The 21,490-nt window shown below is 41.5% G+C and overlaps 2 protein-coding genes across 3 annotated transcripts; both read right to left on the bottom strand.

The window, feature by feature from the left end:
* Nucleotides 1-56: 56 nt before the first annotated feature.
* LOC148903393 (tubulin alpha chain-like) lies at nt 57-4,625 on the bottom strand. Its single transcript, XM_089001706.1, has 4 exons — nt 4,508-4,625; nt 2,528-2,750; nt 1,493-1,641; nt 57-1,216 (listed from the first exon to the last, which is right to left on the bottom strand). Exons 1-4 carry the CDS (start codon nt 4,508-4,510, stop codon nt 239-241), a joined length of 1,353 nt encoding a protein of 450 aa, XP_088857832.1. The 5' UTR covers nt 4,511-4,625; the 3' UTR covers nt 57-238.
* A 3,357-nt stretch (nt 4,626-7,982) lies between these two features.
* On the bottom strand, nt 7,983-13,555 carry LOC148903392 (nuclear receptor subfamily 4 group A member 2-like). Of its 2 annotated transcripts, XM_088997410.1 has the most exons (7): nt 13,478-13,555; nt 12,387-13,198; nt 10,235-10,364; nt 9,998-10,155; nt 9,722-9,921; nt 8,648-8,826; nt 7,983-8,549 (listed from the first exon to the last, which is right to left on the bottom strand). In XM_088997410.1, the coding sequence occupies exons 2-7, from the start codon at nt 13,191-13,193 to the stop codon at nt 8,302-8,304; spliced, it is 1,722 nt and encodes a 573-aa protein (XP_088853536.1). In that variant the 5' UTR covers nt 13,194-13,198; nt 13,478-13,555; the 3' UTR covers nt 7,983-8,301. The 2 variants fall into 2 exon arrangements, with proteins under 2 accessions (XP_088853536.1, XP_088853617.1); XM_088997491.1 differs by lacking the exon at nt 13,478-13,555 and having other exon boundaries at nt 12,387-13,388.
* Between the last annotated feature and the right edge of the window lie 7,935 nt (nt 13,556-21,490).

Here is a 21,490-nt window from a genome sequence, read left to right as displayed (position 1 = left end):
GCGTCCATACTAACCTACATTATCTGTCAATGCACAAAAAAAGGAAGGAACAGAAACAAATGTAAGTTTTTTTATTTGAAAAGAAGGCACAAATGCATTCTTTGCTTCAAATGAGTCACACTCAAGAAAAACAAACTTGTTCTTGAGCCGAGCATAAACACGCTGCTGTTTATTTGTTGACAACGTAACAGCCATTCAAATGCACGACATCAGAAATGAAGCTGATCGACTTTCTTGTCTAATACTCCTCCCCCTCATCTTCGTCTTGATCCAATGAGTCGATGCCCACCTCCTCGTAGTCCTTCTCCAGGGCAGCCATGTCTTCTCTGGCCTCTGAGAACTCCCCCTCCTCCATCCCCTCGCCAACATACCAGTGCACAAAGGCCCTCTTGGCATACATCAGGTCGAACTTGTGATCCAGTCGAGCCCAGGCCTCCGCGATGGCCGTGGTGTTGCTCAGCATGCACACAGCCCTCTGGACCTTGGCCAGGTCTCCTCCAGGAACCACAGTGGGTGGCTGGTAATTGATGCCCACCTTGAAGCCAGTGGGGCACCAGTCCACAAACTGGATGGAGCGTTTGGTTTTAATGTTGCTAATAGCCACGTTTACATCTTTTGGCACAACGTCGCCGCGGTACAGCAGACAGCAGGCCATGTACTTGCCATGCCGAGGGTCACATTTCACCATCTGATTTGCTGGCTCAAAACAGGAGTTGGTGATCTCCGCCACAGTCAGCTGCTCGTGGTAGGCCTTCTCTGCTGAGATGACCGGGGCGTATGTCGCCAGAGGGAAGTGGATTCGCGGGTAGGGCACCAGATTGGTCTGAAACTCAGTCAGGTCTACATTCAGGGCTCCGTCAAAGCGCAGTGAGGCTGTGATGGAGGAGACTATCTGACTGATGAGTCGATTCAGGTTGGTGTACGATGGACGTTCTATGTCCAGGTTCCTGCGGCAGATATCATAGATGGCCTCGTTGTCCACCATGAAGGCACAGTCCGAGTGCTCCAGGGTGGTGTGTGTTGTGAGAATGGAGTTATATGGCTCCACTACAGCAGTCGACACCTGAGGGGCAGGATAGATGGCGAACTCCAACTTTGACTTTTTGCCAAAGTCCACTGAGAGCCGCTCCATCAGCAAAGAAGTGAAGCCAGAACCAGTTCCTCCCCCGAAGGAGTGGAACACCAGGAAACCTTGGAGTCCAGTGCACTGGTCAGACTGAGAGAGAGCAACACAATTTCATTCGGTATATTTTAATTAGTATTTTATTTTCTGTGAGAGGGACCTGTTCTTCAAAATAGTTTTTTTTCAATAAAATGTGTAAAAAAGGTGAGTTCCAATCCACCCATTAAGTCTGGAATTGCATAAGCAAGTTAAACGTTTGTGCCCTTGTTATTTGCTGAAAATCTGTCAGTGATGAGAGAGACGTTCTGAGTTTGCTATTAAAACATGAAAATGACAAAATCCAATTTGCAATGACTTGCATCATCTCACCAGCTTCCGGATCCTGGTCAGTACAGAGTCAATGTGCTCCTTTCCAACGGTGTAGTGACCACGAGCGTAGTTGTTGGCAGCGTCCTCCTTCCCAGAGATGAGCTGTTCTGGGTGGAAGAGCTGACGATATGTACCTGTGCGTACCTCATCTGCAAGAGGATAGTCAAACCACAAAGTATGTCAATAGAAAGGCACGAGTAATTTGGTACATACCCACAAGACTTTGAAATAGCAACATTTAAAAGTACAGGCTGAAATGCAGTATACCAGAATTTCATGCTAGAGACTTTGCAATATAAGTAGTCATGTTGAGGAAAAAACAATCTTTTTAAACTGCGCTATCTTTCCTCAGGGTCAAAAGGAAACACCTTTTCAACTTGCCTTGACTGTTACTGAAGAAAAATGGTTTGGAGCTTGGGAAATTTTACTCTCCAAACAAGCCCAAAAGCTTGGTTAGACATTGCTAACAAAATGACCAAGCTAGCACATGCCAATGACCTTAACTTTGCTCATTGGCCAACACAAAGTCAAAGGGCCAGACTAAGCACTGCTTTCATGCCTTTCACGTGATGCCGTCAAACTAAAGAAGATGTCTCATCTGGACTTTTTATATTTGTCCAGACCTCCCAAAGGTTTTGGATGTGTGGACCTCAGAGTCAAGATGCTCCTCCACCTGGAGGCCTCCCTGGTGAGGTGTTATGGGTGTGCTCCACGAGGAGAACAACTCAGCACATGCTGGAGAGACTATGTCTCATGGGAATGCCTCAGGATTCCTGCCAAAGAGCTGAATGAAGCTGCTGGGAAGGGGTAAGCCTGGGCCTCTCTGTTAAAGGTGCCACCCTCAGAACCCGATCCCGGATGTAAGAAAATGGATGTATGGATGGCACAACACAAGCAAAATTCTAGCACCCATTTTTTTCCATTCATGTGTTTTTACTGAAGTAAATTTAATAACAGAAAGTAATCTTCCTTAACCTGACTTTAACTTCTACCACAGTTATTTACCTTCCGTTACTTAATACAAAACCAACCTACCAATGACAGTGGGTTCCAGGTCCACAAAGATGGCTCGTGGCACATACTTGCCCGTGCCAGTCTCACTAAAAAAAGTGGTGAATGAGTCATCGGAGGCTCCTGCGGGCCTCGTATTGGGCATGTGGCCGTCGGGCTGGATGCCGTGCTCCAAACAGTACAGCTCCCAGCAGGTGTTGCCCATCTGGACACCAGCCTGACCAACATGGATGGAGATGCACTCACGCTGCAGGGGAGGAGGGAGAGAACACCCTTAAAACAGGCACAAGTTTTATTTTCTTCCAACCCATAAAGAACAACTCCATGGTTATCCTGCCAAGAAAGAGCTTGTCGGGACTTGACCTACAAAAGCAAATGGCCTTGTGGTAGTTAACATGTAGAGATATTTATGCCTATGCTTCCACACCCTGCTGAAGAATTTTGACATTCGTTTTGAAGAACAGGTCGGGAGAGGAAGAGGGAGGTGCAGGCATGGCATGATAAAACAAGTTAAGTCTCATCATTTGGGATTAGTTTGACCTGAGGCAGTGAACTACAACTCAGGATTTTTCTCAGATCAAGCTCTTGAACACCCCTCTCTCAACAAGAGTCGCTTTGAACAACAAATTGAGAATGTTTTGCCTTGTGACTTCTTTCTCTTTAGAGAGGAAGGGCCATGACTCATGGAAATGTTTGTGTTGTTGTGAAATTCCTGTCTCTCGCTCGCTCTCTCCCTCCTCAACCGATAGACAAGCCTAAAACGTGCCTACAATGAATCTCATTGTGTTTTTCCACTGATGCCACAAGGGGAGCAAAAGGGTCCACTGGTTGCTTGATATGTGTTCAAATTTTCTAAAGCACCAAAGAATCACTTGCTCAAGTTTTTATTTTGTATTTCATAGCCTTGACTCTTTCTTGCCTTCCCAATAGGGCCTTGCTGAGTACATCGACACCAACCAGCTCAGCTATTTTGAGGGATTCATGCTGCAGCTGCACTCCATATGGATCCCATTATCATCTTGAACATCTACCCTTAATTTAAACTCCCTCTCATGTAACACAAATAAAGTAAACGTCTAATATCCAACCTGAATAGAATTGAACAGCTTAATATTACTGTTACCATTAAGGTAACAGGCCCGACTTAGTCCAGTGTGTTTATCAAAGTTGGTTAAACGCTCATATTCAATTTGTATAATTGTGAACGTTTCTGATGTCTCTGTATTGATGCTAATGATAGCAAGCCATGAGGGTGACTACCTGCTCTTTTATCTCAAACTGGCTGGAATTTAAAAAAAATGTGTTTGAAGTAGTAGTCACAACATGGAGGCAAAATGTCAACCACAATCCGTGATAATCGCTCTTCCTTCCACACAACCACCGCCGCTACCATTTCTCTGCAAGTCATGTCCTGAATGTTCACCAGGAAGTGTGTCACCACTTCAAAATTGCACCAATCATCAGTCAACAAGCTGTAAATGATCCAACCCACTCTTATCCCGCCCAAAGTAGAGGTCAGCGCCCTACTCAACTCATATTTAACACTGAATTTAAAAAAAAATGTCTGGGTTGGTCTTAAAAAAACCTTGTCCTCCGCTTCACCACATTTACTTGCAAATTGAGCTCATTTGTTTAACACATGTGGCTGAAACCAGCAAACCGAGTTTATCAAGCTGTTAGCAAACAATACAAACTGAATATATGACAGCCTGTATAAAAGCCACATCAGCATTCCCAGGCAGAAAGGCAAGCACGTAAGCCCTCATGCCAGGCCTCAAGTCCCCATATGGAAAGTGTTAACCTTCACTGAAGCCACAGTCACATGCCTGGAGGCGCCTTTCCACTGCTGTGCTTCCTGTGCTTTTCTGCTTCGTGCGCATACGTGTATTCCTCTATTGGTAAGCTGATGTGGCACAATTGAGCTTCAAATAAGAAAACAAACTTGGAAAAGCACAAAGTCACATCACCATATTCTGACAATAGTAACAATGAAAATAAACTCACCATTTTGTCGTTGAGAGTGTCCTTTTTTATTAAAAAAAAAAAGTTAAACCCGAATGGTCCTCACAGTGTACCTATTATGAGATCTCTGTGAGTGAAGTCCCATCAGTGTGTAACACATAGACTTTTATAACTGACACAGGGGGAGGAGGCAGAGGTGGAGCCAGCAGTTGCATTTCCACCCAGTTTGGCTTCTACTACCAGAAAACACTTCCTGGATTTCCTTTTTGGACCAAAAGCTCAGTGTGGCGACATTTGTGGATTCATTGACTTACAGCTCCATTCACTGGGCAATCTTGGACTGTTATGACAACCTATTCCAAAAAACAAAAACACACGCTTACTTACAGAATTAGAGACCAATAGAGGTCACCAGCGACTGAGAAAAACATACCCCTTATCTTGCTATTTTTAATTCTGATTGCAATAAAAGCAGATAATAAACCATTATGTTGGGTTCCTGAAATTGTCCCTGTAACCTTCCATCTTTCTCTTTCGTTATGGGTATTTTGTGTGCGTTTGTGGTGGTAGGGTGCATCCGCTTTTGCCCGTTTAGGCTTTGCAATTTGATAAAGATCATTCCCTTGCCAATTGCTCACCAGGTGTCTTTGGAGGAACGTTGTAAAATGGCCAACTGACACCAAACAGACAACTTATAGAGCAGGTGATCCCTGGTTTACACATTAGGCTTTTGAAACGCCTCAAGCAGACGACTCTCATACCAAACACACATATAAATGTAAAACTCTTGCTGTCCCAATGATTTGAACTCAAAGATCTAAAATATTTCCCACAAAAACAAAATACATTTTCTCACATTGTTCACCCATATGCCTAAATCTCATCGGAAGGATTTTCACATTAACCGGAAAGATCCACACATTTCGCAGCTGTGTTAAGCAGCATGATAATTATAGAGACATGCCTTAAATCCCCTCCAATAAAAGGCACACTTTAAAATGTGCGCTTCGACTGGCTTGTAAGATTGTTTACAATGTAATTATTGGGATAATAAATAATAGATTTGGTGTTCATCTAAATACACTTACATTTGCCAAGAAAACACGTTTTCAAATCACTACTAATCTTTTGAGTTTTTGCTCAAAAGAGATGGGCAGGGGGGTGGGGGGAGGTGTACTCGACGAACAAACATTTTGTCACCTCAAGTTCCCTCAAAGCTCAATGTTAGTCACAAGTAACACACATCATCATGTCGCCAATTACCCCCAATTACATGCCCTCGTGAGGATAAGCGGAAAAAAGAAAGGCTGGGTGGAAAATGGGATGAATGGATGCTTTGTTTGCGATACTTGTAATGTTAACAACAGCCACCAGATAGCGCCATCTGCATTTTCTATTCTAATTTTACTTCCTCACTTTCCAATTGGCTGAGGTCGAAAAGGGATTCTCATTATTTACACTGCCCGTTCCAGATGTTTTATTGTTAAACCATGAAAAATTATAGATCACAATAGTGAATTAGTAACTTGATAGATACTTCTGTGCCCTGTCCATCAATCCGCGCAGTGATGCAGAACTTGGCGTGTGACCTTTGAAGGTCCGATAGAGCTTATGCCATATCTCCAGATGTGAATGGAAAGAAACATCTTTATAATCCTCAAACAAACTATTGTACCCTCCAGACTTTATCCCTTGGATTCTTCTTAAAACGACCCCTGAGAAACACTTATGAAGAAGTGGTGGTTTTGTGATAAGCAATGTGTTTGTTCCTCCTCGCTTTTCAGATAGAGAGATTACTTTTCCTTTGTTAAGTATTTCTTTCTAATCTTGTAATAAGACCCGGTAGGAAACAAATCCCTCCCACACTGGAATAATTATCACCCGTTGGTTGATTAGCTTCAGGTGTTGATGAGTGATTTCGGCATCTGGAGAGTCACCCTGGACACAGTTTATTCTTTTGTGTTTGGGTTTGTGTGTGTGAAATAATCCAAGATATTGATTCAAGTGTTTCCATCACACTTGACACCCAATTTCATGTGCAACAGAGTGATTAAATCAAGGATTATCTATTTCAAACTTAACTCTCCGTTTATGTTTTTTTTTCTCTGAAGAGGCCACTTCATGTTGAATTACTAATATCTGCAATGGAAGATCCACTAATCCTTTCTGATAGACTGACTTATTGTTCTCAACAATGTTGCAGCTCAATAGAATAGATCAGATCAACTCTTTTTTTCAAAGAACAAAAAAAAATATCTTTCTTCAATTCCATTTGAGTCCACATTTTGAAATTTTTATTCTATTCTGGAACATTCCGGAACCGTAATATTCCTTTGCTTATTGTGCTTTGCAGTGCCCACCAGGCCAATACATCTGCTACTTTGTAGATGTGTACTTCTCTTCTATTTTACCAAACTAAACGTAAAAACATAAATAATCAATTCACTCATTTTCTCTCACGGTAACTAACCCCAGGATCCACGTGGTCCATATTCCATCAGATGTCTCTCATCGCGTCCAACTGAGGACATTACATCAACCCCTATTTTAGCATATTTGGTATTTTGATTTACTTTTTTAAAATTGATTTTTAATATTTTACTCTACATGTAATGCCTGTACCAGTCCTTGTTTTTTTTACAACATTGCCAAGGAAATAAGACTCAGAAAAGCAATATGTAAACTCATATCTACAGGAAGGCATCTCATGTATTTATTTGTGTTACAATCCAGCATCAGCAATTAAGAAGTTCCTGTTGCTGGTTTCTTGCATCGCTTGTTTTTTTTTCAATTGATTTGATATGATAGATGATACAGTGGCCGGTGTCATTTCTTGTGTTTTTCCACTTTGGATTGCGCCTCATTTTTTTTCAAGTGTGCTTTTCTTTTTGTCAAAACATTTTGGAAACATGTGTTTGTTATAGTTCGACAGACATTAAATTACCATAATGATGTCTGTCTTCAAAAATTTACTGAATGGACTAACCACATCTATGTTTTCGAATCAACAAACACAGGCGCAACCATGTATGCACCTGATCAGTAATTGGTTCCAGTCTGTGTTGGATTACATGTTGAAAGTCAGCAGGGGTCCGGGCCTTTTGACCCATCGGTGGTGGTCTGGTGCTCAAGGGCCTCTGTGCTGGTGCTGATAAGGCTTTAAGCTGTATTGATGCTGGATGGGTGCAGAGATGAAAGTGAGCACTGACAAATTGAAGGAATGTTATTTGATGTTTCCATGTGGCCATAAGCAGGTCTGAAGGCTGAGGGATTTTGAGCATCCTCGAGGAAAAGAAAACTTGTTTTTGACATCCAGAAGGTCAGGAGGTGGTGAGTGCTTCAGTTGAACACAACTACAAACAGTGGCTGCACCTTTAGCGGGAATTTATCCAACTTAATTAAACTCTTATCACTACCACGATCACATCACATTGAGATATATCGTTAATAGTATTCGACAATAGTTCAAATATAGCATCTGTCTGTCTGTCTACTGTATCTATCTATCTACAATCCATTTTTGTAAGCCATACAAACGCACAGTATCACCCTTTTTTTGTTGTATTGGGAGATGAAATGTTTTGCATTTTCTGACATGATAAAAGGCGAAATAAATTAGTCCAGCCATGCCCAAGAGGTTATTTATTCAATGAAACACAGGAGGACAATTACAAATATAAATAAAATGCATCAGAATTACATCAAAATTCACAGTTGACATCAAGAGGTAAACATGATTTCAAATGAAAGTTTTTTTGTGCTCAAATTACATATAAATCATCAATCTACACAGCATCACCTTCGGACAACGTCCTTAAAAGCATTTTCTGTTTTCTTCAAAAGGGCAACGTGTCGAGGAATAACTTATCTATTGTTGCGGGTGGCGGCACCAAATCCTCCAACTTTAAATAAAAAATCCTCTGCAGGCCCTGAATGCACAGAGTGCGAAGTTCAGGAAGCTTCTCCACCAGTCTGTATAAATGGTTGGAGTCTCTCGCTGTGTACACGCTGCCATCCTTCAAACATTTGACAACACTACCCTGCAGCTCCTGCACCTTCCTCGGTTCCTTCAGTCCGTGCCGCTCTGTCCAAAAACACATATCATGTTACACCTTAGATTGTGACAGTTGTGGTTCTATACACACAAAGGGCACGTTTGTCAAGAGGCAAAGGGCATCTCACCAGTGATCAGAGCAAGGGCACATATGCAGGAGAAGGTGGCGATGTCCAGATTCATTCTGTGTAAATTGGTGGAGAACTCGACAATGCTGTCAATCCACTCGCCAAAACCCCTTAGACATTGGAGGCGGTGCCACACTGAGCCGTCACAGAATATCAATTTTGCTTCATCAGGGTTAGATCTGAGACAAAGCAAAGGGTGTGCATGATCTATCTGTCAGGAAATACATTTTCAAACCCGCTTATATTGAGCATGCTCAGGGTTACATAAGGAAGTTACAGCCTATACTCAATGTTTTGCATGAATGTGGTTGGATGAACAAGAGAAACGGAACAGAACATCACACAATGCATGTTTCTGTCACATCATTTCTGATAATTCCTTGAGTAGTGTGACAAAATAATTTACACAACCTCACTCTGAGAATCACATTCACGCAGTAGCGGACCATCAAGGCCTGCAAAGCCTTCTCCGGTGGACTAAAATTATCTAAATCACGGACTGATGTTAATTATATTTTGTCCATGAATTCTTCATAAATAATTCCAAATTGTCTTTCAGTTTCTTTTCATTAGTTTTCCCATGTTTCACTGCTTTCAGACCTATTTTTTTGTATAAAAGCATTTAACCAATCACATTTCAGCCATCATTTCATCTGGTGACTAGCCAATCATAGTTTGCGAAAACTGATCTGATCACAAGCTGGTAGTGACAATAGCATACTGGCCAGAACTAGCACACTGTACCGGTAGCGAGCTGCATAAACAAATATATTGTGTTGATTTAATAGCAGTTTTGTCAACCCACAATGGCTGAAGGAGGAGAAGAAATGGATTTGGTTGGAGATTTACTGTTAAAGCCATTTTGAAGACGGACTTTTCAAGAAAAAAAAAATGGACATCATTAAGAAAGAGCGGTCAGTAATTTCCTAGCTAATGGTGCTCTCTAGCTGACTTGTAGTAAATCACACCACTGTTTTTTCAGTCAGGATTGATTCAGATGTAGCATTACTGAAGGCCTAACGATGAAATCAACGGCCCGCCACTGCATTCACGTGACAACTCTGTTGCGCTGACCTGTATGACAGACGTAAAATGAAGAGCTCCAAGAATGACGAGTAGAACAGGAGGTCTTGGTCATGCTTGGTCAGAGAGACGAATCCCGGTATCTTCAATGCCCATGTTTGAATCACTTCCATTGATCTGGTCAAGAGGTCGTAAAACTGAACCACGTGCTGAGCATCATCTCCTGGAGGGCTTTCAGGACTTTCTTTGAACTCCACAAAGCCACGAGTGAAGAAGTAAGTGTTCTGTAAAATGAAAGCTCCTTCGAAGTTTAAGAATATTTCTTACTTTGCAGTAATCAAACTGTGAGGGCGAAGGGTTGGACTCCACATGTGCTTTGATGAGGGAGCTCAGCAGCGTGTTGACCGGTGAGGATGAATCAGGAAGAACTTTATGTTTGGAGGGAAGGCGACCCCTGCGACCTTTTAGACTGTCTGTCCGCACCACTGCAGAGCAGCAGAAACACCCAAAACATTTTGTCAAACATAATGTCACGTTGCAGGAAGCTTGTGTGTCTAACGTTACCTTCTCTGACCATTCCTACAGCAAGGCATTTCTGGTAGCGACAGTATTGGCAGCGATTCCTCCGCCGTTTGTCCACGGGGCAAATCTTGGCCGCCAAACACACGTAGTTGGCATTTTTCTGGACTGTGCGCTGGAGGGAGATGGCAATATTTCGTCACTGTACAAAAGTTCTTTTGATGTGATGTGGAACCTGTGAGTGGTAAAAAATTCGGTCAAGATGAAACATCACAGCAATAGTAAAGTATGTTTCCTTCTAGATGAAATTCCATGAAAAGGAACGCTAAAGCCTCTTTGAAAATAAGCAGCAGTGTTCGTGGGTCCTGGGGGATTGGTGAGGTGCTGTATGGCATACAGTGTGTGAACTGGTCAGTCTGGGTAAATAGCTGGTCATGGGCATTCATAATTGAGCCAATTGTCCTGGGATTCTTGATCAAAGAAGGAGAAGAAAGGTTTCTTAGTCATCGCACGTCAATGGCAAGTTTCAATCAGGGCATTTGTCCCCATGAACACCCAGGGCAAGAGGTCAAAAGCAGGCATGTCAGGTGAAATCTGTCCAACCATTTTTTTGTCGCTTATCCTGACTCTATGCCAGATGAGATATACCTGGGCTGTGACAGTCACTCACTGCACATTCAGGCATTATCTATGATCACACCTATGGTCAAGTCTTCAGTTAACCTAATTGGTGTTCTTTTGGTGTATGGGAGGAAGACTAGAAACATGCCCGCTTTATATAGATGGGTCAGAGCTGAGATTCAAACTCAGAACCTTGAACTTGAATGCATATGTGCACCCCATATGCCAGACCAACCAAATTAAAAAACATATTTAATATTTATTGAAATAAATATACAATATTTAATATTTGCACATGCTGGTTTTAGTTGCAGAAAAGAAATGGTTGGTTCAACACTGTAAAACAACATAATGAGAAGTTATTGAGAGTGAATTACTCTTGATTTTTTTCATTGAAAAAGCACCCTGCATCTCAGTGTTGTATTATATTTTTTTTTTATTATTATATTTATATTTGTAAGTCACAAAGCAAAACATGATTAGTAATCCTGTGATGTATTGTGACATTCTCAGTGTCTTTTACTTCGTCTCGAAAAAAAAAAGACATTTCAGAAACAAAACATGTTTTATTTTTTGCTTTCAATGTTTATTTATTTATTTATTTATTTATTTATTTAATTTATGACTAAACATGCACAGTTCTGGTTTAATTATTTGTATTTATTTTTTCTGTATTGACCTGCCCATTGGGCCATTTCATAAGGGACAACTGCAAAAAAGTGTTGCAATACAAAAGCAGCATTAATCCTTGAGTGAAATTTTGTGTTATTTATTTTATGTATTTATTTATTTATTCTTTTTTTTACTGAATGAAATAGTTTTGCTTGCTTTTACTTCACTTTATACAGCGTGTTTGTACAATGATGATCTTGGTTATCCAGGCAGGCCATTCCACACTGCAGAGGTGCAGGGTTGCTACTTTGCCCTTCCTGTATGGAGTTTGCCTGTTTTCTCCATTCATGTGTGGGTTTTCTCCATTCCAAAAACATGCATGGTAACTTAATGGAACACTTGAAATTGCCCATAGGTGTAATTGTCTGTAGGTGCAAATGGTTGTGTGTCTTTGTGTCCCCTTCAAATGGCTGACTACCCCCAACCCCCCCCCCCCAAAAAAAAATATTTTTTTAACGTTTCAAAACATTCAGTGAAATATAAAGTAAAACATATGATATATGATAAATTGTAATTATTATATATACAATTGTTTATATTTGAAAGAAATAGCATGTCATCTTTGATTTATTAACTGTTGTTAATGACTTTCTTTCAGAGGCCATGCTTTTATTATTTTTTAATGTACCGTACAGGGAACTAAGAGGACAGGCAGCGGCTTTGAATGAGGTCCTCGCGATGCCCTCTGGACTCCCCAGCCAAGGGTTTAATTACTTTTTCAATATGATGCCAACATATACATTTGAAATCCAGAATACGACCTTCAAGATGAAAAATTCAAGATTCTTAATTCATGTGGCTTGCGTCCGCATATAAAGTTATTTAGCAGCCTGTATCTAATGGATCCTCTCATCAAATTAAATCTAAATTTTTGATTCTATAATTATAATATTTCATTCCGCACCTTGAAGAATCCTTTACATCCCTCGCAAGTTCGCACTCCGTAGTGCTGACAGGCTGCGTTGTCTCCGCACACCGCACACAGTCCCTCCACGCTCTGTCGTCCTCGGTTGGTGGTGGATGGGTGAGCATTGGGGTTCTTCCTTAAATGCTGACTGTGGGCGAGCCGCACAGGGTGAAACCCCAAATATGGCTGCTTTCCTAGTCCAGCACAGCAAAGGAGACCGGAAGAGTCCTGTGCTTGATCCTTGTCGGTGGAAACGAGGAAAGGTTGATCAAATTTCATTGGAGTACCAGTCGAAAAGTCGTGATTGAATTCTTGTGCGTGTTTGATGGAAAAGAGTGAGAATCTGGAAAAGGTATTCTTCCTCTGTGCTGCCACCAAATAGTCTTGACAAATCAGAGAACTTGGGTCCTCCCACATTAGGGAAGTTTGAAAGTTGGGCATCATGGGTGTCCGTGAAGATGCAGCCTGGTAACAGTAAATGGATCTTGTGGGGCACAGTAGATCACCCGCCTGCAGGTGCGGACCGGGTTGAAATCGTGCTGGACAACCTCGCGCCTCCCCCACCTTGACGATGTCCCCATGAAGCGGCATTTGGAAGAGACACTGCTGGGGTTTCACGTCGTAGCCACAACTGTAAGCTTGTCCGCCCGACGGTGAAGCTGATATTTCACTATTAGCAAGATCCATGCTGAACTTGACGAACTCTGGAGTGAGGAAATCACAGCTATGCTCACCGACTGCGCCCTGAGATGCCGAGCGGGCTCCTGAAGGAGAGGAGCTGCGTTGTGCCTTGATGCACGGCATGGTCACTGCAATCAGATTTTAAAAATACTAATCATAATCACAGTAAAATAAACAAATCTCTCACACACATGGAGCTGAAGAAATGTATAAATCCACTGAAACAACTTGCAGCAAATCCTAGATACAAATTCAATGCTTTGTATGGTTATTCTACAGACATATAAGTGAAGAGAATCAATTGTCGTTCTTGTATAATATGTAACTTAAACATTATCCTCGGCTGGTACTATGTAATCCAAACAGGCTGTAAATATCTTGCTGTACAGCAAGATCATGAAGTCCACCTGCTGGTCTCAAATGCGGATGACGTGATGGATGCAGTGCAACACCTCTTCCAAGCTTGCTGTAAAACCCAAACTCAATTCCTGGGACACCGACAATGTGCTTTTGTTTACGTGGTGCGTATGGATGTGACACAACCATTACGCAGTGAGGGCGGTCTCTCTCTCTCTCTCTCTCTCTCTCTCTCTCTCTCTCTCTCTCTCTCTCTCTCTCTCTCTCTCTCTCTCTCTCTCTCTCTTTCTTTCTCTCTCCCTCTCTCTCACTGCTTTCTCTCTCTATGCTTCTTTCTCTCTCTGTCTCTGTCTCCCCTCTCTCTGTCTGTTTCTCTGGCTCTCCCTCTCTCTCTGTTTCTCTCTGCCTCCCTCTATATGTCTCTCCCTCTGTCTCTCTCTGTCTGTCTTTGTCTCTCTTTGTCTCCATCTGTGCAGCCGTCATCTGTACAACAAACCTACAAGAAACCTTCTCATCGATGGACCACTCCTGTACGACTGAGAGCTTACACAGACGAATCAAAACAATGGTTTCAGATTCGGAGAATATGCTTTCTCGTTACATCTCCAGTTATGAATATGATTCAAATAGTTCTGAAGAGGAAAGCATACATGTTTGCAATCGATTAAAGAATTTATTCCATGCCATTTTGAGGCAACATTAGGGAGAAACAGATAACCAGAAAAGAGGCACAAATTGGCGACCTCCTGTGGCCACCTCCGTTTCCACAGGCTGATAAATTCCTTATATGGAGCTTGGACACCCGCTCCTGGCGTCTTTTGGGTGCAACACAAGGTTTTCAGACCAAACAATACAGCAAAATACATTGACGTGATGGAAGGACTGCTACAATGTGTCTTTTTTTCAGTGTGGGGCGCTCCTTTAGTGACGTCACGTACGGACTCGTCACCAACTCAAAAACAATACTTCCTGAATATTCAGCGCGAGTCTTAAACCGTAAAATATAGCTATATGCGGTGGAATATTTTTAAAATACGCTCAGTAGAAGTCGTTTGAAGCCATTTTACAAATTATGGACACAATTGTCCGGAGACGTCGGTTTTCCTTTAACCCTCACCCCAAAGCATTAACTGCACCCTAAACCTGACCCCTAATCTGAATCCTAACCCCAATCCTCTAACTATTAACATAACCTAACGCTAAACAGAATAGTGACACGGTCCGCCATTCTCTAAATGTAATCATTTAATTTAATCATGAGGGTATTTGTAAACAATGTAGTCATTTTAATAGTAGGCTAATATAGTTTATATAGTACAGTACATACCACATGTATCACCTTGACTATGAGGTTTAAAAAAGTCTTTTATTTTTTTTTCAGTTCCAAGTAAATAGTTTTTTTTATTTTTTTGTTTGTTTGTTTGTTTTGAGGGGTGGGTTGTTTTTGGTCCAGTAAAGCCGACCCCTACCCTCACCCTGAATCCCAACCTTAACCAAACCAAACCGTAACCCCTAACCCAAACCCAAAAAGTTCTCACCCTTATTTAATCAGAATCAGAATCATCTTTATTGCCAAGTATGTAGAACACACAAGGAATTTGTTTCCGGTCGAACACGCTGCACTAGTATCATCAGAAAAAAAAAATGCAAAGAGGCACTATCGATGAGAAGGTTTCTTCAGCCGTCATCTGTACAAAAGTGAAGGTTTCGGACGTTTCGCCTCCTATCCAAGAGGCTTCGTCAGCGAACTAAAGTCTGACTGGTCGTATCGGCCCCATTTATATATCCCTAATGTCCAGACCTGGTGGCGCCGGACACAGCTATGATAGGTCCCTACTCTCAGGTTGGGGGGGGGGGCGTGGGACCCCCCCCTGTGGCCCCACTGATTGTTCCTACATTCCTGACTAACGATTGGCCTATTACACCCACTCCCCCCGGTATCACCTCATCAGCATAACGACCCTCATCAGCATTGCGAAAGTTGCCTAACCTGTTTTGCCTGAGCAGGCTATTGTATGAACGATCCAAATTGAACCTCACACCACCAGACCGGTTTAATGAAGGATTTTGTTGTTTTATAAGAATCGCCTCTTTTACCCCCCTTTCAAACCATCTATGTTCTTTCGCTAAGATTTTAACCTCATTGTCGTCAAATGAGTGGTTGCTAGCTTTTAGGTGCAAATGTACTGCCGATTGAGGCCCACTAGTATTATCCCTGCGATGTTGATAAAGTCTTTTTTTGAGAATTTGTTGAGTCTCCCCAATGTACTGCTCTTTACAATTTTCATTCTTACAATGTATGGAATAAACTACATTACTTTGTTTTTCATTTGGTAGCCTATCTTTTGGATGCACTAATTTTTGCCTTAACGTGTTTATCGGTTTGAAATAAGTAGGAATTTTATGTTGCCAAAGGACTCTTTGTAATTTTTCAGAAACTCCTGCAATGTACGGTACTGCTACTCCTCTCCTTTTAGAATCTTGAGAATTATTGGTTTCGTTCGCTATTCTTTCTTTCTGACATTTGTTGAATGACCACTGAGGGTACCCACAGTTAGTGAGTGCTCTCCTGATATGTTTTGCCTCCTTTTCTCTACCTTCAGTGCTAGTTGGTATTAGTTTAGCCCTATGCTGGAGGGTTCTGATAACTCCTAGTTTATGTTGTAAAGGGTGGTTAGAGTCAAAAAGTAAGTATTGGTCAGTGTGCGTAGCCTTCCTAAAGACTTCTGTTTTTAGCGCTCTGTCCTCTTTTATAATTACTTTACAATCCAAGAAGGCTAGTTGGTTCTCTTGAATGTCCTCACGAGTAAATTTAATGTTGAAGTCTACAGAGTTGAGATGATCTGTGAAGGATTGAATTTCTTGTTTTTTAATTATGACAAAAGTATCGTCCACATATCTGAACCAGTGTCTAGGTTTTGTCCCTGGGAAGGATGTGAGGGCCTGTTTCTCCATCTCTTCCATGTAAAGATTAGCCACTATGGGTGAAACTGGTGAGCCCATAGCACAACCATGGATTTGTTTATAAAATTTTTCCCGAAATTGAAAATACGTAGTATTAAGGCAGATTTCTAATAATTGGCAGATGTGATCCGGTTTCAGTTTGGTTCTTTCATGCAGAGAAACATCCGCCAGCAGCCTCGTCCTCACCACTGAGACTGCTGCTGGGGTTGGGACAGATGTAAAGAGAGAAGTCACATCGTATGATGCCAACGTTTCCTCAGGTTCCAATATGAGGTCTTTGATCCTCTCTACAAACCCTGTGGTGTTCTCTACGTGGTATTCTGTGTTACCAACCAACGGAGCTAAAATAGTTTTTAAATATTTGGCTACATTGTATGTAGAGGAGTCAATGCTACAAACAATGGGTCGGAGGGGGAACCCTTCTTTATGTATTTTTGGCAGGCCATAGATACATGGCGTGGCCTCTCCCGGGTATAATCTAAAATACATCTGTTTATCTATATGTTTTCCTTTCTCTAGCTTTTGGAGACAGTCAATCATTTCTTTCTTGTATCTATTGGAAGGGTCCCTTTTTAGTTGCTCATACGTGTTAGAATCACTGATTAACCTATTTATTTTGTCTTCATAATCCAATGTGTTGAGCAGCACTGTGCATCTGCCCTTGTCTGCTGGCAAAATAGTAATATTTTTGTCTTTTTGTAGAGTAGTTAACGCCTTTCTCTCTTCTAATGTTATGTTGGACGGAGGAAGTTTGGCACTACTGAGAAGAGCTGATATTTTAATGCGTAGATCATCTGCCTCTGCATACGAAAGTTTGTTATTTTTAATAGCCGATTCAGTAGCTGTGATATAATCTATTGTAGGTATAGTTTTAGGAGTCACTGAGAAATTTAAACCTTTGGTAAGTACCGCCTTTTCTGTCTCTGAGAGATCTCTGTCTGACAAATTTTTGATCCAATTCTCCCTTGCAAACTGTTCATACCTAATTTTCCGCGTGTTTAAGAAGGGTTCCCCCTCCGACCCATTGTTTGTAGCATTGACTCCTCTACATACAATGTAGCCAAATATTTAAAAACTATTTTAGCTCCGTTGGTTGGTAACACAGAATACCACGTAGAGAACACCACAGGGTTTGTAGAGAGGATCAAAGACCTCATATTGGAACCTGAGGAAACGTTGGCATCATACGATGTGACTTCTCTCTTTACATCTGTCCCAACCCCAGCAGCAGTCTCAGTGGTGAGGACGAGGCTGCTGGCGGATGTTTCTCTGCATGAAAGAACCAAACTGAAACCGGATCACATCTGCCAATTATTAGAAATCTGCCTTAATACTGCGTATTTTCAATTTCGGGAAGAATTTTGTGGACGGATCCATGGTTGTGCTGTGGGCTCGCCAGTTTCACCCGTGGTGGCTGGTCTTTGCATGGGGGAGATGGAGAGGCGGGCCCTCGCATCCTTCCCAGGGACAAGGCCTAGACACTGGTTCGGATATGTGGACGATACTTTTGTCATAATTAAAAAACAGGAAATTCAATCCTTCGCAGGTCATCTCGGCTCTGTGGACTTCGGCATTGGGTTTGCTCGTGGGGACATTCAAGAGAACCAACTAGCCTTCTTGGATTGTTAAGTAATTATAAAAGAGGACAGAGCGCTAAAAACAGAAGTCTTTAGGAAGGCTACGCACACTGACCAATACTTACTTTTTGACTCTAACCACCCTTTACAACATAAACTAGGAGTTATCAGAACCCTCCAGCATAGGGCTAAACTAATACCAACTAGCACTGAAGGTAGAGAAAAGGAGGCAAAACATATCAGGAGAGCACTCACTAACTGTGGGTACCCTCAGTGGTCATTCAACAAATGTCAGAAAGAAAGAATAGCGAACGAAACCAATAATTCTCAAGATTCTAAAAGGAGAGGAGTAGCAGTACCGTACATTGCAGGAGTTTCTGAAAAATTACAAAGAGTCCTTTGGCAACATAAAATTCCTACTTATTTCAAACCGATAAACACGTTAAGGCAAAAATTAGTGCATCCAAAAGATAGGCTACCAAATGAAAAACAAAGTAATGTAGTTTATTCCATACATTGTAAGAATGAAAATTGTAAAGAGCAGTACATTGGGGAGACTCAACAAATTCTCAAAAAAAGACTTTATCAACATCGCAGGGATAATACTAGTGGGCCTCAATCGGCAGTACATTTGCACCTAAAAGCTAGCAACCACTCATTTGACGACAATGAGGTTAAAATCTTAGCGAAAGAACATAGATGGTTTGAAAGGGGGGTAAAAGAGGCGATTCTTATAAAACAACAAAATCCTTCATTAAACCGGTCTGGTGGTGTGAGGTTCAATTTGGATCGTTCATACAATAGCCTGCTCAGGCAAAACAGGTTAGGCAACTTTCGCAATGCTGATGAGGGTCGTTATGCTGATGAGGTGATACCGGGGGGAGTGGGTGTAATAGGCCAATCGTTAGTCAGGAATGTAGGAACAATCAGTGGGGCCACAGGGGGGGGTCCCACGCCCCCCCCCCCCCCCAACCTGAGAGTAGGGACCTATCATAGCTGTGTCCGGCGCCACCAGGTCTGGACATTAGGGATATATAAATGGGGCCGATACGACCAGTCAGACTTTAGTTCGCTGACGAAGCCTCTTGGATAGGAGGCGAAACGTCCGAAACCTTCACTTTTGTACAGATGACGGCTGAAGAAACCTTCTCATCGATGGACCACTCCTGTACGACTGAGAGCTTACACAGACGTATTGCTGCCAACTTTGGGAGAGACATCCTTCTGCTGGTACGTAACTTAGAAAAGGCCACCTTTAAATTAGCTGATTTAAAGAACCACCTCAGATTCAATCTTAGATGTAGACAGAGCCGGTTAATTCCTAAATGCTTGAAGCAAGCACCCCTGGAACCCGGATACTTAGCCGATAAAATGCAACAAAATTATACTAGGAAAATTCTAAATTTGCGAATTAGGAGACTTAACATAGAGATAAAAAACAAACAGTCAGAAATAGAAACTTATTATCAGCGATTACAAACTAATCTTACCCACAAAATCTATCAGGAAGTGTGTGAATTTACTAAATCCGGTTATATGAGGCACCACAGCAAAACCAAAGAGAGACAAAAGGGTAAATTTCAAAAATTACTTTTACTGAAACAATCTCAGCTACTGGTAAACACGCGGAAAATTAGGTATGAACAGTTTGCAAGGGAGAATTGGATCAAAAATTTGTCAGACAGAGATCTCTCAGAGACAGAAAAGGCGGTACTTACCAAAGGTTTAAATTTCTCAGTGACTCCTAAAACTATACCTACAATAGATTATATCACAGCTACTGAATCGGCTATTAAAAATAACAAACTTTCGTATGCAGAGGCAGATGATCTACGCATTAAAATATCAGCTCTTCTCAGTAGTGCCAAACTTCCTCCGTCCAACATAACATTAGAAGAGAGAAAGGCGTTAACTACTCTACAAAAAGACAAAAATATTACTATTTTGCCAGCAGACAAGGGCAGATGCACAGTGCTGCTCAACACATTGGATTATGAAGACAAAATAAATAGGTTAATCAGTGATTCTAACACGTATGAGCAACTAAAAAGGGACCCTTCCAATAGATACAAGAAAGAAATGATTGACTGTCTCCAAAAGCTAGAGAAAGGAAAACATATAGATAAACAGATGTATTTTAGATTATACCCGGGAGAGGCCACGCCATGTATCTATGGCCTGCCAAAAATACATAAAGAAGGGTTCCCCCTCCGACCCATTGTTTGTAGCATTGACTCCTCTACATACAATGTAGCCAAATATTTAAAAACTATTTTAGCTCCGTTGGTTGGTAACACAGAATACCACGTAGAGAACACCACAGGGTTTGTAGAGAGGATCAAAGACCTCATATTGGAACCTGAGGAAACGTTGGCATCATACGATGTGACTTCTCTCTTTACATCTGTCCCAACCCCAGCAGCAGTCTCAGTGGTGAGGACGAGGCTGCTGGCGGATGTTTCTCTGCATGAAAGAACCAAACTGAAACCGGATCACATCTGCCAATTATTAGAAATCTGCCTTAATACTACGTATTTTCAATTTCGGGAAAAATTTTATAAACAAATCCATGGTTGTGCTATGGGCTCACCAGTTTCACCCATAGTGGCTAATCTTTACATGGAAGAGATGGAGAAACAGGCCCTCACATCCTTCCCAGGGACAAAACCTAGACACTGGTTCAGATATGTGGACGATACTTTTGTCATAATTAAAAAACAAGAAATTCAATCCTTCACAGATCATCTCAACTCTGTAGACTTCAACATTAAATTTACTCGTGAGGACATTCAAGAGAACCAACTAGCCTTCTTGGATTGTAAAGTAATTATAAAAGAGGACAGAGCGCTAAAAACAGAAGTCTTTAGGAAGGCTACGCACACTGACCAATACTTACTTTTTGACTCTAACCACCCTTTACAACATAAACTAGGAGTTATCAGAACCCTCCAGCATAGGGCTAAACTAATACCAACTAGCACTGAAGGTAGAGAAAAGGAGGCAAAACATATCAGGAGAGCACTCACTAACTGTGGGTACCCTCAGTGGTCATTCAACAAATGTCAGAAAGAAAGAATAGCGAACGAAACCAATAATTCTCAAGATTCTAAAAGGAGAGGAGTAGCAGTACCGTACATTGCAGGAGTTTCTGAAAAATTACAAAGAGTCCTTTGGCAACATAAAATTCCTACTTATTTCAAACCGATAAACACGTTAAGGCAAAAATTAGTGCATCCAAAAGATAGGCTACCAAATGAAAAACAAAGTAATGTAGTTTATTCCATACATTGTAAGAATGAAAATTGTAAAGAGCAGTACATTGGGGAGACTCAACAAATTCTCAAAAAAAGACTTTATCAACATCGCAGGGATAATACTAGTGGGCCTCAATCGGCAGTACATTTGCACCTAAAAGCTAGCAACCACTCATTTGACGACAATGAGGTTAAAATCTTAGCGAAAGAACATAGATGGTTTGAAAGGGGGGTAAAAGAGGCGATTCTTATAAAACAACAAAATCCT

This window comes from Hippocampus bargibanti, linkage group LG01 (assembly GCF_051943395.1).
Source record: "Hippocampus bargibanti isolate YZ-2025 linkage group LG01, ASM5194339v1, whole genome shotgun sequence".
Classification (NCBI taxonomy): Eukaryota; Metazoa; Chordata; class Actinopteri; order Syngnathiformes; family Syngnathidae; genus Hippocampus; species Hippocampus bargibanti.
The sequence above is the reverse complement of the archived record's forward strand: the minus strand, read 5'-3'. Positions and strand labels throughout refer to the sequence as shown.